This window comes from Urocampus carinirostris, chromosome 8 (genome assembly GCF_059441175.1).
Source record: "Urocampus carinirostris isolate Australia breed hairy pipefish chromosome 8, RoL_Ucar_1.0, whole genome shotgun sequence".
NCBI classification, from domain to species: domain Eukaryota; kingdom Metazoa; phylum Chordata; class Actinopteri; order Syngnathiformes; family Syngnathidae; genus Urocampus; species Urocampus carinirostris.
In genome coordinates, this window is record NC_142356.1 from 20925416 (window position 1) to 20942517 (window position 17102).

At 40.3% G+C, this 17102-nt stretch overlaps 1 protein-coding gene across 1 annotated transcript in view; it reads right to left on the bottom strand.

Annotated features, from left to right (window-relative positions):
• Positions 1-327: 327 nt before the first annotated feature.
• The window catches only part of LOC148361209 (uncharacterized), an 87192-nt gene continuing 70417 nt past the window's right edge, over positions 328-17102 (bottom strand). The window contains exons 58-76 of the mRNA XM_088341944.1: positions 16896-17023; positions 15118-15235; positions 14742-14960; positions 14186-14356; positions 13906-14055; positions 13760-13824; positions 13559-13688; positions 12066-12151; positions 11850-11979; positions 9004-9194; positions 8554-8644; positions 8343-8472; positions 8073-8263; positions 5301-5462; positions 5098-5234; positions 4893-5032; positions 2517-2611; positions 2179-2437; positions 328-1187 (exon numbers count right to left, since the gene is read on the bottom strand). Coding sequence (XP_088198070.1) covers positions 1117-1187; positions 2179-2437; positions 2517-2611; positions 4893-5032; positions 5098-5234; positions 5301-5462; positions 8073-8263; positions 8343-8472; positions 8554-8644; positions 9004-9194; positions 11850-11979; positions 12066-12151; positions 13559-13688; positions 13760-13824; positions 13906-14055; positions 14186-14356; positions 14742-14960; positions 15118-15235; positions 16896-17023 — 2664 coding nt within the window. The 3' untranslated portion in view covers positions 328-1116. The remainder of the gene's footprint in view (positions 1188-2178; positions 2438-2516; positions 2612-4892; positions 5033-5097; positions 5235-5300; positions 5463-8072; positions 8264-8342; positions 8473-8553; positions 8645-9003; positions 9195-11849; positions 11980-12065; positions 12152-13558; positions 13689-13759; positions 13825-13905; positions 14056-14185; positions 14357-14741; positions 14961-15117; positions 15236-16895; positions 17024-17102) is intronic.

Sequence of the window (17102 nt, forward strand, 5' to 3'; positions counted from 1 at the left end):
ATAAATTCAGGTATTGATGTGCTGCAATTCTTTTTGCGCAGTTGAACTGTTTTTACACAATAAATTGTATGGGGTCTTTGATGTTTTGTGTGTCTTCCTCTTTAAATATTGATTTGAATTCTCATTCTTAGACTCAACAAATCCATACCATTTCAACAGTGTATATCAAATCTTTCTTTCGAAAAGTTATTCTGTGGGCACAAAAAAATACATGGATACAATTATAAAGCCAGTACATGTTCTAAAACCTTCAAGGATTCTTTTTTTTGCATTTCAGTGTTTACCGAGATTTAAGGCACTTGTTAACACAAAAATCACAATCACAACTTTGTTGTGTAGCTTTTAATGCTCTCAAAGCTTTAACCCGAGTTAAAGTTATAAGTCTGCCCTAACTCTAGCTTAAAGCAGCTAAAAAGTCAGGTCTCAAGTGATGAAGCAGCCTTACGGATTAACTCGAGAGTTAAAGCTTTAACTTTCACAGCACAAGTATCTCTCATCCATACTCACAAACTGAGTTAACATTCAAATCTGAGCACGTTCATAATTGGCAGGTCTTAAAGACAACAAGTAATTATATAAAGTAATTGGATCAACCGGAATAGCATTCAATTGCTATGCATGTAAGTACATATGGTTGGCATAGATTAAAGACATTATTAGTGCAGTTCAAGCTAAACTCGGCTGCTTTAATTCTTCAGCTAACGCTTCAAAGTATTATCTCGCTGTTAAAGCTTTAACTCAAGAGTTAAGCAGCTCTAAATCTTTTAACTCATCTTTAAAGAACTACAGTAGGTTTAATGGTTCAACTCAGTTTAATTAAACTGTTTTAACTGGAGCTAAAGCTTTAATAAATTAACTCCAGTTAAAGCTTTAATTAATTCTTAACTCCAGTTAAAGCAGCTTTAAACCTTCAACTCAGTGTTTGAGCAGAAGTTCTTGTAACTCAACCTTAAAGCTTTAGCTTTGGATGGCACAAATTCTATGTACGGTAGTAAAAACAAAAACACATTGGTAAAACAAATCAAATTGCATCTCTTCTCGTAGCAGACTTAGTGATTCAGTTGGAGTAAGTGGTCGATTTCTGAATTGAATCCTTGTAATGGTTCAGTCATTCCGTCACAGTGATGTGAAGATGAGGCCAAAGATGAGGAAGAAGAGCACGCCGACCTCGGGTCTCACGCAGGTACCTGAAACAGGAAACAATCCTCAGGATGTGCAGTAAAGGGAGGCAGGTGAGGATATGCCTCACCTGTCATCATGGAAATCTAAAATTAAATCTACTGTAAATTAAATGTTGAGATGTGTAGCGTAGCCAAAACATTTACTCAAGTAAAAGTATTGTTACTTCAGAATAATATATATATATATATATATATATATTAATAATAAGTAATATTCTTTGGTAATCGCATGGCAAATCAAGATTTAGAAGTAAAAATGGATGGTACTGCAATAGAAATTACGTTTTTAGGGGTCATAAATTACCATAACCCTTTTTATCCTCCAAAAACGTGCAATTAAAACTATATACAGGGTAGGATATCAAGATCATACTAATATTTCATTCCTGCATCCAAATGATTAAAATTAGATGATTTAGTAAAATTTTTCACTGCACAACTGCTATTTAAGGTCAACAAAAACATAGTGCCAGAAAACATCCATTAATTATTAATTCAGAAAGAAGGAAATTATAACTAAAGGGGCTGTAGTGAATTCATGATCCCAAAGGAGAGAACAACCAGGAGAAGTATGTGTGTGTCTGTGTGTGGAGTCAAGCTCTGGATCAGTTTGCAAGACGAGATCAAACAGTGTCCAACTATTCACTTGTTCAAATTTAAATACAAAAAAAAAAAAACATTCCTGGCGGAATACGGAGATGAAGAAAATCGGGTATGAGTGATACGAGAGATTGGGAATAATGCGTCTAGAACTATGATTAACTTTGTGTTATTGGTGCTGTTGTTATATCATAACTGTTATTATAATAGTATTACAATTGTTGTTATATAATTGGTGTGTTTAATAGGAAAGATGAAGGGGTAGGGAATATAAGCATTTGCTTCTGACTACACCCCTTTTAACTCATGTCTTCAGGTTTCTTTGTTAGGAGCAAATATCAAATTGCTATCTACTCAAAGCAAATGCAAATAACCACGGTATTCATTGGCCACTCACCACTTGAGCCATGAGTCGTGGTTGAAGGCTGGGTGGTGTCCGATGTAGGCCCTACAGGTGCGTTTGTGGGTACATTCGTGGGTGCGTTTGTGGGCGCTGTGGGGTCAGCTTTTCCTCCCAGAAGCCCCACTCCCAGGACATTCAGGTCAGACTGGAACTGGTTTTGGATCCACGACTTTACCACCTCTTGGTTTTCATACATTTTTATGGTCGGTAGATTGTCGCCGAGAAGGCCGCGAACGTCGTAAACGGTCAAGTTCTAGGAAAGGAGAATAGAAAAGACGGTTGAACGACTAAAAGCAAGTTTTTGAACCGAATTGCTTTCCGTCCACACTAACCGAAATGACTTCTTCATCCAGCGAAACGAAGGTTTCCATGTTCATGTTGATGCTGGCGTTGACCAGATTTCGAACGTAATCCGACGGTGCCCCCCCTGCGGATTGGAATAGAATCAAGAATCAATCAATGAATTGCCAATCAATGTGCTAAAAAAAAAATCATTCAGTGGACTAGAAGACAATAAAATCCAATCCTTGATTTACACCAAACAACCTAATACACGGACACACACAATGGTTAAAATACAATAAACTGTAAAAATATATATATATATAATTATGGAGAGGCACAGACTAACCATGTGAGGAGAGGGACCTGAGGGAGGGTTATCAAGCATTTAAATTGTACTTAAAGATAAACTCTCAATTGGATATGAGGGTGACAGTTTGACCACTGGATAAATAAACCTTATTATTTCCAATGGGAACATTGTTTTGAAAGGATATTTTGTAATTCATAGCACCTCCTAGTGGTAAAAAATAACCTTCATTCATTACAAAAAACCCCACATTGAATTGAATAATAAACAAATACTGTACATGAACAACATGCATTTTTTAAGATACTGTAGTCCTCCATCTTGCTGCTAAGGGTACCTTCAAAATCTCAAAACCTTGTGAAAAACTGGGTAAAGAAGTGAAAAGGTGCGGTTTGGTCCCTGTGAGTCTCCGTAGTTTGTTCGATTATCTGTGCTTTGTTGCACTCGTTTTATCTTGCACTACATCGGGGGTCTCTAACTCCTGGCCCAGAGGCCAATTGTGGCTCACAGGAAGATAGTTTGAGGCCCCCACCTTAATATAAATGTTTAAAAGGTCAATGTGTATTATTGAGCGCCTCCTAGAGGCAAAAAAATATCAATTAAAACAATATTGATTGAAATTAATCGGCAAACATACGTAAACTTTGATATAAACATGCATTTAAAAAAATACTCATAGGTTGGGAAATTGGCGTTTATTTTACACAATGTGAGCCTCATTTAAAGGAAGCTGATAGAATTGTTAGCCATCTTGCTGCTAAGGCTACCCCCAAAAACACAGGTGTCAAACAGGCGGCCCGCGGGCCAGATCAGGCCCGCTAAGGGATTGAATCCGGCCCGCGAGACAGCACTCAAAGAAGCACAAGAGAAAAATGAGTTGCAGGTTGAAATATGTAAACTACATGTTGCCAAAGCCAGGTGCCTCGAACAAAGACACTGTACTTGTATTTCTTTTCTCTCTCTCTCTCTCTCTCTCTCTCTCTCTCTCTCTCTCTCTCTCTCTCTCTCTCTCTCTCTCTCTCTCTCTCTCTCTCTCTCTCTCTCTCTCTCTCTCTCTCTCCCACCTCTTTTCTCCCACTCTCTGTCTCTTTAACTTTCTGTGTCTCTCTTTTTCTCTTCCTTTGTTGCTCTGTCTCTTTCTCTCTCTGTATCTTTTTAACTTCTTTTGCTCTAACTTCCTTTTTTCCTTTTCTTTCTTTTATCTTTCTCTCTTCTTACCCTTCGCGCTTTCTTTTCTCTTCTTCTGTCTTTCTATTTCTGTTTGGATTTCTTTCTTCCGTTCTCTTTCTTTCCCCCTCTCTCATGACTTCTCTTTTTTATCTCTTCTGTCTCTCTTTGTCCCACCCTCCCTCCTTTTCCCTCCCTCTTTCTCTTATTTCTGTATATCTTTTTCATTCTCTTTAATCTACTAGTCCGGCCCCCGACAGAATGTTTGTTCTATCGTGTGGCCCCAGAGTTAAAATGAGTTTGACACCCCTGCCCAAAAACAAAAGCCTGTATTTTTTCTTTGTCTTGTCTTTCATTATTTCTGTTTTACTTTGCATTTTTTCTGTATTGTCTTTAGTTTTTGGCATCTTTTCTTTCTTTTTTCTTTATTCATCAATTTTTTAATTTATTTTTTACTTTTTTCAGTTTTTCTCTTCTTTATTCTCCGTTTTTTCTTTTTGGCTTCTTTTTTTTGTTGACTCTTTTTTTAATATTCCTTTCTTTTCTTTTTCTTCTTCTGGGCAAAAAATAGAGAAAAAAATGTGTGGTTTGGTTACTCTGAATGTCTGTAGTTTGTATTCTTTTGCGCTTTGTCATGCTGTTTTTTGGTTGCATGACATAATTCAGCGACGTCTAGACGGCACATGTTACACACTGTCCCTTACATGTAAGTGCAGCCCACTCAAAATATGAATAATTTATTATTGATCTATTTATTTTCATATTCATTTTAATGTTTTTTTTTAATGTTTAGATCTTATTGTTTGTAGCAAAATAAGAGAACAGTGTAGTGTTTTCAACAGAGCTTTTTTTGTGGAAAACTCAAATTGACCCAACTAACCAGACTCTAGCCCCAGCAGCCCCCAAGTTCTATAATACAGCAACATCTAGCTCTTCTTTCAGGGCCTACCAAGGTAAGGCTCCATGAGCTGGTATTCTCCCGTGGAGATGGTGGAGCGGGCAGTTCCTCCAAAAGCTTCTAAAGCGATGACGAAAAGAACCTTCTTTTGGTCCACAACGCAGACGGACATGTTCAAGACGTTCGCGTTTCTGTGGGAGAAACACGATTATGACGGGAAACAGGAACATCTGATGATGTCACGCAATCCAAATACCTGAGATTCTCTGCCAAAATGGTTTGTAGGACATCAGCGGCCAAAGAACACAAGTTTTCACCTCCGATGGCGTTGAGCTCCGTGCTGCCCAGCGTATTGTTGTTGTGACTCAGATATTTGGTGATGATCTGTTTAGCCTGCATTGAGGAAGAAAGGTGTCCTTCACAAGAACTGCCGGAATGGGTGAAAAAGTGTTGGCGTACCATGGTAGCATTCCAGGGCCCGTTGGAAGGATCCATGAGGGAGAACAGCGTGTCCACCAGGGTGATGTTCCATGAGCTGATGTCTTCATCGGTGGCTTGACGTGATGCCAGTCCTAAGAGTGCCACCTGATCCTCTGGGACGCCTGAGACGTCTGGGTATCCCTTCAAACCAATCACATAGTGTTATTGGCATTCGTAATAGTGGCGAAAGCAGTGGTGAATTTGCATCATTGTTTTAATTCAATAAAGGTTGTTAGTTTTGAATGCAGAAATTACAATGATTTGCAAGAAGAACATTGGAAAAGAGTGGTAGGGAGGTTTATTTCATTTTCTTTACCTTTACAGTACTTGGCCCACACACACTTGACCTATTCCAAGTGTTTTTCAACCATTGTGCCGTGAGACCTTGTCTAAAATGCTGCAGGAACTTGCCCAACCTCATCTTTGTATAGGTACGCCATTGTTCAGTATCTTTGCTTTCTTTCATTGATCAGCAGAGTAATTGTAACATTCATCCATGGTAAGCCGACCATTGTTTCTTTTAGTATGTTTTTTTTTCTCTTTGAAATATTAACTCGAAAACATTGATCCTGGTTCTCATTTGGCTCCATATTCCAATGTGGTCTGATGGTTTGCAGATTTTGGATAACATTCTGGACAAATACCATACATTGAAAATATAAAATTCACTGAAGATTGTTTGGTCATCAGCAGTTTTTGCTTTTTAAAAGTAATATGTTGTAATGTAGCACGGCAGAGCAGTGGTTAGCGCGTGTGCGGCACAGCTCTGAGGACATGAGATCGAACCTCCTGTGTGGAGTTTGCGTGGGTTTCCTCCGGGCACTCCGGTTTCCTCTCACATTCCAAAAACATGCGTGTCAGGTTAATTAGCCAGTTCAAATTGTCCCTAGGTGTGAATGAGTGAGTGAGTTGTCTGTCTCTGCGTGCCCTGCAACCACTTCGGGGTGTCCCTTGCCCACTGCCCTAAGTTAGCTGGGATAGGCTCGAGCACCCCCGTGACCCTGCTGAGGATAAGCAGTGCAGATCTTAAAAAATGAAATGAAATGAAATGATCTGCATTTATATAGCGCTTTTCAAGTCAATGACTTCCCAAAGCGCTTTACAATGTGCTCCACATTTCCCAATAGCGGCCTTGCAGCCATCTAAGGCGCTAACCTGCTTATTGGGGGTATTAGGGGTTCAGTGTCTTACCCAAGGACACTTCGACATGTAACACGGACAAGCCGGGGTTCGAACTAGGATCCCTTGATCCCAAGACGAGCGCTCTACCTCCTGAGCTACTGCCGCCCCCAGGATGGATGTTGTAATTTATTTCAAACAAGTGCCTAAACTTCAGAAAAATGTCCTGCTCTATTATGTATTGTTAAAAATTCTCATTATTTTACTGTATATTAACTTTTTTTTCACCCAAAACTAAGAAAATATTGTACTGTGATAATGTAAGCATATAATATTGAATTAATATTTCTTAAAATAAAATAAAATACTAAAAATATAAGATATTATGGTCATAAAAGTGATCGTGATAAATTAGAGCTTGTATTTTTTGTGAAATAATAAAAACAGTAGTTAAAGTGAACAAAATTATTATTTTTATTTATTTTTCAATACATACTGGGTGGGTGCTTCCCTTAACCACTCGGATAATAGGGGCCCCATTTCCTGTGGTGTGTCTTGGGCAAGTACAGCCTGATGGCGCCCATCCCTCTCCAGACCCATTTCAAACATTTCTTGTACATTACATATTTACTCTATATAAGAAAAATAATATTAGTTTAAAGAAAACGTCATTCTGCTCTATAATTCTGTTGAATTGTTTTCAAAATAATACAAATAATATTTGAAATAAGAGAAATCCTCCAGACCAGTGTATCTCAACTATAGTGGGTCGCGAAACACATTATTTAAGTGGCCTTTGCCTTGGCAAAATAATGCCAAGAAAAAAACGGACGGTCAATTACACTCATTAGCAGTAGTTGGCGATAATGCCCTGTTTTTCTTTCTTTTCAGTCAATCAGCACCATCCTAGAGAGGGAGCACTTCTCATTCTATTGTGATTTTGTTGGTTTATCAAAATAATAAATACACATTTTAATCATATTTTGGGTACAAATGTTTTCAAGCATTTTTAGGGGGTCACTTAAATGCAGTGTAGGCTTATACATGAGTAGATGTGGTATTTGAAGTAGTAATGATTTTCCAGTTCATATTATTTTTGAGAGAAAAAAAGGTGAATATATCTTACTATCGCCGCTTTAAACTGCACAATATTTTCATTCCATGAATTTGAGAAGTGCAATTTATTTTCATGTTTTGGGTCATGGTTTGTAATATGGGTGGGAAGGTGGCTCCCAAAGTCAGACCGCAGTTGAAAACTACTGCTCCAGACAAGGCAGGCGTTATTTAATGGCATTATTAGGGTATTATTTTTTCATATTAAAAGAAAATATTCTCAAAACAAGAATCTACTTTTTAAAATAAGGACAAAATGTTTTAAAATGAGAACAATATCCGTCTGATATTACATTATCGTTTCACTAAAAACACTTCTTAAAATATGACAAATTATACTGTATTAAAACTGAGAAAGATGATCTGCCTGGTATTATTTTTCTTATTTGAACAACAATTCTTAACATAAAATAAATCATAATATTATAATATTATATCTTCTGCCGGAAGAACAAATCATTTCACAACATTTTTGGAAGCAGATTTATGTATTGAGAAACATTGGTGAACCGTCATTACCTCTCGTAATTTTTCCAGGATGATTTTGAGGTACTCGTCTTGGAGCACCTTTTCCGTGATGGCTTCCAAGTTGTCCCTGACGACGGTCGCATTGAGGCAGCAGTTGAACTGAGTGACGAGGAAATAGTCGAAGGGGAAGGTCTCCTCGCTGATGGTCACGTGCGTGATGTATCCTACAGTGCACTCGTTTTCTGCAAAGTCAGAAATTTTGTCTCAGAAAGCTTTCAGAGAAACCAAACTTGCCGCAAACTGAGTAATCAAGGAACAAACCGAGCGATCGCTCGACTCTATTTCGGATGGACTTCCTGATTTCTTTCCTCATCCTTTTCAGTTTCTGTTTGTCTACACCCGATTCCTTGAGAACCTTGAGGAACTCCTTCAAGAAACTCCGCTTTGTATCCTGTAAATAAGAAAACGACTGTATCGTTAGCATCACACAGTCACAACAAAATATGATGAACATGTTAAAAATGTTACTTACTCGGTCAAAGTGGTCGTAAAATTTAGATGTCATAAAAAGAGGTAAAACCCCAAGGTCATCCAAGGTTGATCTAGTCCAATTAGATGGAAGACTGGAGAGCAACACAAACAAAAGTGATGTAGAAATTATTAGGCCTGTTTTTCCCCCAAAATAATTTCTTAAACAGGAAATTTTAACCAAGATTTTTTCCTCATTTTTGACATTTTTAGTAGTTTTTCTAAAACTAACTATGATTTTGCTCACTTTTAATATTATTTTCCCAATTTTTTTGTAGTAAAATAAGAAAAATATACTCAAAACAGGAAAAACAAACACTTCTAGTAAACATATTTTTTTTTCATTTTACTTGGAAAATGTAAAAGAAAAAAGTTAAAGATCAAGTATTCTAGAATTAAAAAAAAATAACAACTGACAATATTTATTTTTGAGTGTAATTAGCTGCCAGCTTACCCATATGTGGTATTGCCACTTTCCAGGAGATTTTCCACGGCAGCCACTTGATCGTTGCTGAGCTCCCCACAATTCTGCAGTGCCTTCAGAATGGATGAATCTGAGCTGCTTATGTAGACACCGTCCAGGGTGCAACACATATTTCCCAACACTGATATTTGGTTTTCAGTCAAGCTTTGGTTAGTAATACCCTTGGGAAGAGCAAAAAGAAAGTTACGAACTACGGTACTAAGAGTCCCGTATGGCCGCCAGAAGGGTGTTTCAAGCACTGAAAGATACTTTCACACATCCACAGTTAGAGAAATGCATACCTAAATTTAGGCATTCATTCACACCTGTGCCATCAGGAATGTTTATAAATTACATTCCCACCACAGGTACGTTTCCTTCAGCAAAGCAGACTGTACCCGTGTGCCGAGACGAAGATCCCCCACGGGCCTAGAGCAGCGACAGCCCAGGGACTGAGCCGCTGCCGTTAAAGATGTCCGAAGGCCAGCCCTAAAAACCCAAACTCTGGCCCCCCGGAGGAACACAGGACAGGGTCAGGAAGACAAGACCGCCCGTGGAAGAGGCGGGCAGACGTCAAGAAGGGCCTGTGCCGCACCTGCCGTGGACGGCAGCCCCCAGCAGGCAAGAAGAGGGCAGGCAAACACTCAGACCCACCCAGTGGGGATGATCTACCAGGTGATGAAAAGACCCCCCAAACGGGGGCCACCTACCCATTGGGGGCAACCTTCTTGGTGGGGGCAACTTATCTAGCAACATCCTGAGAGCCCCTCTCGAGGCCCCCGTCTGTGCCAGTTTCACCTGGCGGCACACCTGCGCCAGAAAAGGTTAAGCCATGATGGCTAAAAAGGGCAAGCGCCCAGAAGGCGGCGCCATAATATCGGAGCAGCACCAACCCCATCACCACACAGGAGGGCAGACAGGGCCAAACAAAAAGCAAAAAGCAGTAGCCAGGGGCCAACGCAAGGGTAACCGAGAACCAAATGCAGGGCATGCAGCCAAAATGGGACAACAGCCCAAGACCACGCAGAGGGCACCAACAGGGGTGGCTAACCGGCACAGGTAGGCGTCCACCCCAAAAAGCACTGCAGTACGACAATGCAGTAAGCCAAGGGGAGGGGGCAGGAACGCCGCCCGGACAGCAAACCTGCACGGTGTGCAGATCCAGCGGGGCAAAATGGAAGAAGCCCCGATGCCTTCAGCCAGAAGGGACCGGAAAGGGCCACCAGCCCAGGCTAAAACGACTAGTAGAAGGATGCCGCCAGGTCTAGCAAGCAGGCAAGCCGGGAGAAAATAAAGGGGCATAGCCCAGCTTGCCCCGATACTAACGGAGAGCCAGCCGGACAGAATCAACAGCCATAGAAAGGAATTGTGATGCCAGACGGGAATAAACAAACCCACAGACACAAAGGCTGGCAACAATGCTGGGCAGACTGATCAAAAAGTACATGAAGTGAGCTACAGCACTAACTGGGACCAACAAATAGCGGCAGCGGCCCTGGCGAGGACGCACTACTGGCCGGAAAGACACAAACAAGGGAGATTAACCAGGAAAGCCCCGCTGCTAAAAGGGAGCTAGCCGAACAAATTAAAAATCGACCGCGACACGCGGCGAAAAAACAATCGAAAGGCCACATCCGCCAACCCAAAGGGTGGGGAAGGCAAACCATAAAGCAAGCAAACAATCCCTTCACAGCCTTTTGGGAAGGCGAGAAAACACAAAGCTCCAACGAAAACGGCCACAAGGCCAAAAGCAGTGTCTGAAACTCATGACAAAAAGTTACCGGAGACCAGGGGCAACCAAAGTTGCCTGCCCAGCCATAAAGTTGCCTGCCCCATTTTTCACAACTTGAAACACAATAAGACGACTAAGCGCAAAAAGCCCATTGTTGCAAAGTATTAAGGATTGATAATCAGAATATATAACAGAACAACACTTTCAAATTAAGTTTATTATAAATCTACTTATAACATTCATTGTGTGTATATGACATCGCTGTTTTCCATCTGCCATCAGTATGTACTTCTATTTACTCATCTTCATTCATGCAATGTTTGAGTTGCGTTGTCTGCTACAAGCCACGTGAACTCCTCTTTCCACGATGCTTTTAATGTACGTTGACGTTTTGTAGCGTCATAAATTTAGTTAGCTTCTTTTGAATTTTTCTTCTGGGGCTGAGGTTTTGGCTTGATTCCTAACAACTTATCCATTTTTTGTGTTCTCTGTGTGTCTACTTTGAAAAATGATAAGCAAATGCATGACCTTAAAACGCTCGGGAAAGTCCAAAAGCACGAAGTTATTCGATGCAGGCTTCTGATTGGCTGCCGAATGTGCAAATTGCCTAACGAACTGAAATTCTGAAATTCCGAAATTTCCAAAACGAACAAAGATTTCGAAATTTGAATAAAGGAAACGTTTGATTTTAAAAAATAATAAAAAAATTAAAACGAAAGGCTTTTTTTTCCTTCTTGAAAAAGTTGTCGGCCACCCTGGCGGAGACGTTTTGTAAATTGTACGCCCGACATAAAAGATGCATCCGGCAGACGTTGTTTAAGACACTGCTAAAAGCAGTGGGGAAGGCAAAAAACCCATCCCTGAGAGTGCAAAAAGGATCAAAGGAAACCTACCTGTGATGAGACTGAAATTTATAGACACTCCTGAATTCACAGGTGTGTATGAATAACTAACATTTGGCACGCATTTCTTGAACTACGTATGCTCCAAAGTATCATGCAGTGCTTGAAGCAGCTTCTGGCTGTTGATGGGGACGAAATAGAACTCCATTTATGTATTTTTGTGTGGCCATCACTCTCGTGTTTGTCTTAAACAACAAGCTCACCAGACAGCTCCTGGCATTCTCAAACAGAATGCTTCGCATGTCGCTGAGCACCGGAGAGAAGACAGAGAAGTCGGCTTCTGCCAGCTGTTGGAAGTAAAACGTACAGTTCTCCAATGGTACCAACGAGTAACTGTGGAGGGATGACAAAACAAAGCTCCGGATTAGTTTTTCCCGTACTGTAAACGAGCCATCTTAATGAAGATGTGCGGTACTTACTTGTAATACAGCAACATATCCGGAGGGTATAACTCGAAGCTGGGGGCGTCTGGTTCATCTTTTATGTGGTTATACATGCAGGTTAGCTGTGAAAAGCGTGAAAATGTTTCATTTTAGTGTCAAATTTTCCCAAGGGATTCAGAATTTGTACTGAAGAGGGTATAGTGGCCATTAGGTTTTTCTGGAATTTGCCAAATAGAATCTTTTTTTTTCTAGGCTTCTTAAATTTTCACTTCTCAACTGGCCTCAACAGAAGTACGGTAGTTTTTCTCAAACTAGTCTTAGCTATTGTCTTATGTTGTTTTGAAACGATTCAAATAAAACTTCATAGTATCAAACCGATACCAGGAAAAATTTAAAGTCTGGTGTTAATTTTGGCTGCAGTTACCAAATGTACATTGACTATTCTGATTCTCTTTGGGTTGGAGTCATCTTTTAATGGATGTGTTACCTTCAATGTACAGCATATTCTATTCTAATAAATGACTGTTTCTATTTTTGGGAAACACAATAAAAACTTCTTGGGGGAACGATAATTTTATTCTCAATATGTGTTACCTGCAAAGGCGATTACATAGGATGCCAAATCGTTATTTTGACTATTTACATAACTGTCACTATCTAACAATGTTGCTGTTCTTTGCTTTGCACGCCCTTTAAGGCTATTTGTAACCTAGGAAATTTAATTAAAAGAAAGGACTTAGGGGAGGGCTTTAAGAACAGGTTGGAATTTCTTATTGGAGGTTCTCTTCTGTTCTTCTTGCAAATTCATTTATGTATTCTCTTCTTCGGGCGGCAGTAGCTCAGGAGGTAGAGCACTCGTCTTGGGATCAGGGGTTCCCAGTTCGAATCCCGGCTCGTCCGTGTTACATGTCCAAGTAAGACACTGAACCCCTAATACCCCCAATAAGCAGGTTAGCCCTACATGGCTGCAAGGCCACTATTGGGAAATGTGGAGCACATTGTAAAGCGCTTTGGGAAGTCATTGACTTGAAAAGCGCTATATAAATGCTGATCATTTCATCTCATCTCATCTCATCAGCCGTACCGCTTATCCTCATTAGGGTCGCGGGGGGGCTGGAGCCCATCCCAGCCATCTCCGGGCAGTGGGCAGGGGACACCCTGAACTGGTTGCCAGCCAATCGCAGGGCACACAGGGACAGACAACTCATTCGCTCATTCACACCTAGGGACAATTTGGACCGGCCAATTCACCTGAAATGCATGTTTTTGGAACGTGGGAGGAAACCGGAGTGCCCGGAGGAAACCCACGCAAGCACGGGGAGAACATACAAACTCCGCACAGGAAGTCTGGAGCTGGATTTGAACCCACGACAGGTTCCCATGACATGAACTGTGCCGCACAAGCGCTAACCACTGCGCCGCCGTGCTGCCCGCTGATCATTTCATTTCATTTAATTCTTATTTTGAGTGTCTACTAAACTATAAACGATTTGGTCCTTCGAGCCAGATCCTAATTAGCGACAACTCACCTGAGTCTCTACCAACTTGACCTTGTTCCTGCCTTTCCTTCGGCATGCCCGGACCAGCTTTTTGATTTGAGACTTTTTGAAGGTCCTTACAGAGGTGCACGTGAAGCCTTGCAGCACCAATGACGACAAACTGCAAAAACAAATTCAACGCTGATTACTTAAAAAAAAGGAACCTGGAAACAAAAAAAAGCTAAATCGCACTTGTCCACACTCCCTAGCAGCGTTGTTGATGATTCCTCAGCGATCGTTTCAAAGAATAACTCGGCCTACCCCAACAAATAAACACATGGTACTTTATGAAACAAATAGTACTAGATTATCATAAAGGATTTGTTAGAAGCTCCCACCTGCTTGCGTTTCCATTTCTTCCTGTTGAGGTTGGTGAGAACGTTCAGGTTTCTGTTAAAGCTCAGAAGCCAACGACCAGGAATCTCCGTCGCCAAGTCATCCGGAACATTCTCTATTATCGCGTCACTGTTGCTGTTCACCATTATAATCTAGGCGGGAAAGATAAATGCTTTTTAATTCATGTTAAAAAAAAAAAAGCTTCACCAGAACTACATGTATAATTTAGCATTTAAGCGTGACAAAATAGATGTCGACGTAATTCAAAATTGAGCCTCTTACCTGTGACACAAATATCTGATGGACGATTGTGGGAGCACTTGTAAAGTGATTGAGGAATGTCGGGTTCTTGGACACGGTGATGAGCTGTGCTCCGTCGATGGTACTGAAAGTATTGGCAGGCACGCCGATGACGAGGGAGCCTAAATCTACCAGCGATGACCCGTCGTTGATCTGGTGATGAGGTTAACTGTTCATTATTGGGTAGGTTTATATGCAGGCCATAATCCAATTGGAAAACAGAATATTGCCGCTTACACACAAAGATATGATTAAAATCTTAGCCCAGGTTTGAATATTTCATTTTTAAGTCTATACGTAAGACCTCCTTAAGTGCTTTACAATATGCTTCACACTTACCCATTCACACACACACTTACACACCGTTAGCAGCGACAGTGTCTTGCCCAAAGACACTCTGACATTGATTTAACCTTAGACATTAGATAAAATACAAGTATTTCTTATTTTATTACCTTTTCTGAAAGATAAACTGGCCTGTGGTTTATTGTCTGTGTTGGATTGAGAATTGTGTAAAAAAAAAGGATAGGACAAGTACCTGCATGATGCCTGATGACAAGAAAATCTGGATAATAGTCTTAGCCTGACCACTACGCCAATTGGGCACATTGCGGAGGGTGTCCAGAGCCTCAAACAGATTATCAGCGGGGATGGTTTTGATCTGTCCCACGGATATGCTGGTGCTTTCATTGCCCAGGGCCTCGATAGACGAGGCATCGATTTTGTCTCCAAAGTTGCCCGCCAAAGCAGCAAACACCTGTGAACAAATCGTGACAAAACTGATTAGTGTCTCTTTCATTGTTTTATTTGCTGTTGTCGGTCATCCATCTAAGTCAGTAATTTGTGATGACAAGTAAAAAAATAGTAATTCTACTGTATTTCCGAACTAACCTGACACCTTTTTTATGGCTTACCGCTGGATCCAGATCTGTGCACAGGGTGGTCAGGTTGTGCAGAACAATCATGCTTTCATCTGGCAATAACTGGGTGAACGCCATCGCCGGCGCGAAACAGCGGAACAGCAGAGGGAGCCTGTACAGACAAAGTGGCCACAAAATTATGTAAGGGGCACATAAATACCCGTCAACCTACTTGAAGCGTTCTTTATTAACAACGGAGTTCTCATATAGACCCCAAAAGGGGATAGTTTTATCGAACGGATCATAATAAGACGAGCGATTTAATTATATAATAAATTATCACACAAAGACAAATCACCAATCTTTTGATGACATGCTAAAACTTTGTTGATTTGAATCTTTATTACTAAAGTGAAAATCTAAGTATGTTATTTTCCTGATAAGAAGCAGGTCTCCCTCATTCGGTTGCGCACTTGTGGACGATTGGTGTGCATTCTTTTTTAGCTTGACCTGTACACATACATTCAGGCACTGAATTATTTTCTAGTTTCCGCTAATCACTTTGCTTATTAGGTTTTGTTGTAATATTGAAAAATGTCACTGAATTTTTATTATTTCAGTCACTTACATCTCTTATAACAAGAGTATGAGTATGGATGTAAATAGAGGACTGTATGAGAGTGTGATTGTGCCGACTGTGTTGTATGGTGCAGATATTTGGAGACTGAACGCAGATTTGAGAAGGAAATTAAATGTTTTTGAGACAAAGTGTTTGAGGTGTATGTTAGGAGTGACGAGATTGGATAGATTGAGAAAGGAAATTGTGAGAGACAGAACTGGAGTAGTAGTGGAACTGAGCAAGCGTGTGGATAAGAGAGTACTCGTTTGGTTTGGACACATGGAGAGGATGGATGAGGAGTGAGTGTTGAAGAGGATCTACAGAGCAGAAGTCAATGGAAGGAGACCAAGAGGAAGGCCGCGATTGACGTGGATGGATGGTGTTATGAGTGCACTGCAGGAAAGAGGTCTAAATATAATGGAAGCTAGAGCTCTTGTTGGTGATAGGAATGAGTAGAGAGGTGTTGTAAAAGGATAGTGGGATGTTTGGACGTGTTCTAAGGGATGGGCTAGAAGTCCTTAGGTTATTTCATTTCCCTACATGCCAAACTCTTGACTTTAAAAAGCAGTAGATGTTATCCATCTTCAGAATATTTAAAAAACACATGGACAACATGTGCGGTTTAAAAAGGGAAGTTGCAATCTTTTACCAAAATGAAAATCAACATCAGTTTATTCACCTAGTCTCGCGTCAAGATAAAGCATCCGTACACTAAAATACTAGTCTCGAGTCAAGATTTTTGGTTGTTAAAATATTTTTTTAAATGTGGATTTGTTTTAATCTGTAAGCAGTGGGAAAAAAGCATTAGTCTGATGAAAATGGTAATGTCTGTGAGCATGCAGTACTTGCCAGACATAGTTTGAAAAACGGACTGGTGTGAAGCTGGATTTGGAGGATTTTTCACTGACTTAAGTTTCATTTTTGTTATAGCCCACCTTGTTCCACCCCTCTGGTATATAAATAATTGTCTCTGTATAGAATTAATTGTAAGCCATTTTGAAAGTGCACTTGTGAAACCATTACTGCCTTGTTCTGTACTCACAAGCTCAGAATATTCAGATTTATTTGATTTATATATTGTTATTGTAATAAAAACCTCAACGGAACTACTCCTCTAGTGCTTGTTTTTACCCATCTTGTCTATCGAGCAGGATGCTGATTTGTACACGCGGAGTTCCGACTTCAGTTTCGAAAATGTCCGCTATTAACTCACATGATTGGGTTAAAGTTGCTGTCCTGCTTGTAAAGCAACTCAGTGTAGTAGCTGGTGACATTGAGAGGTAAATCAGAGTGATTGAAGAGGGCGATGTTCTGAAGGTCTACAGTGAATACCTGTAGAACCTGCATACAAAAAAGGTGCTTGTTGTTTTAAAAAGCACATTTATATTATATGTATTTAGCTATTTCATAGCTCAATACA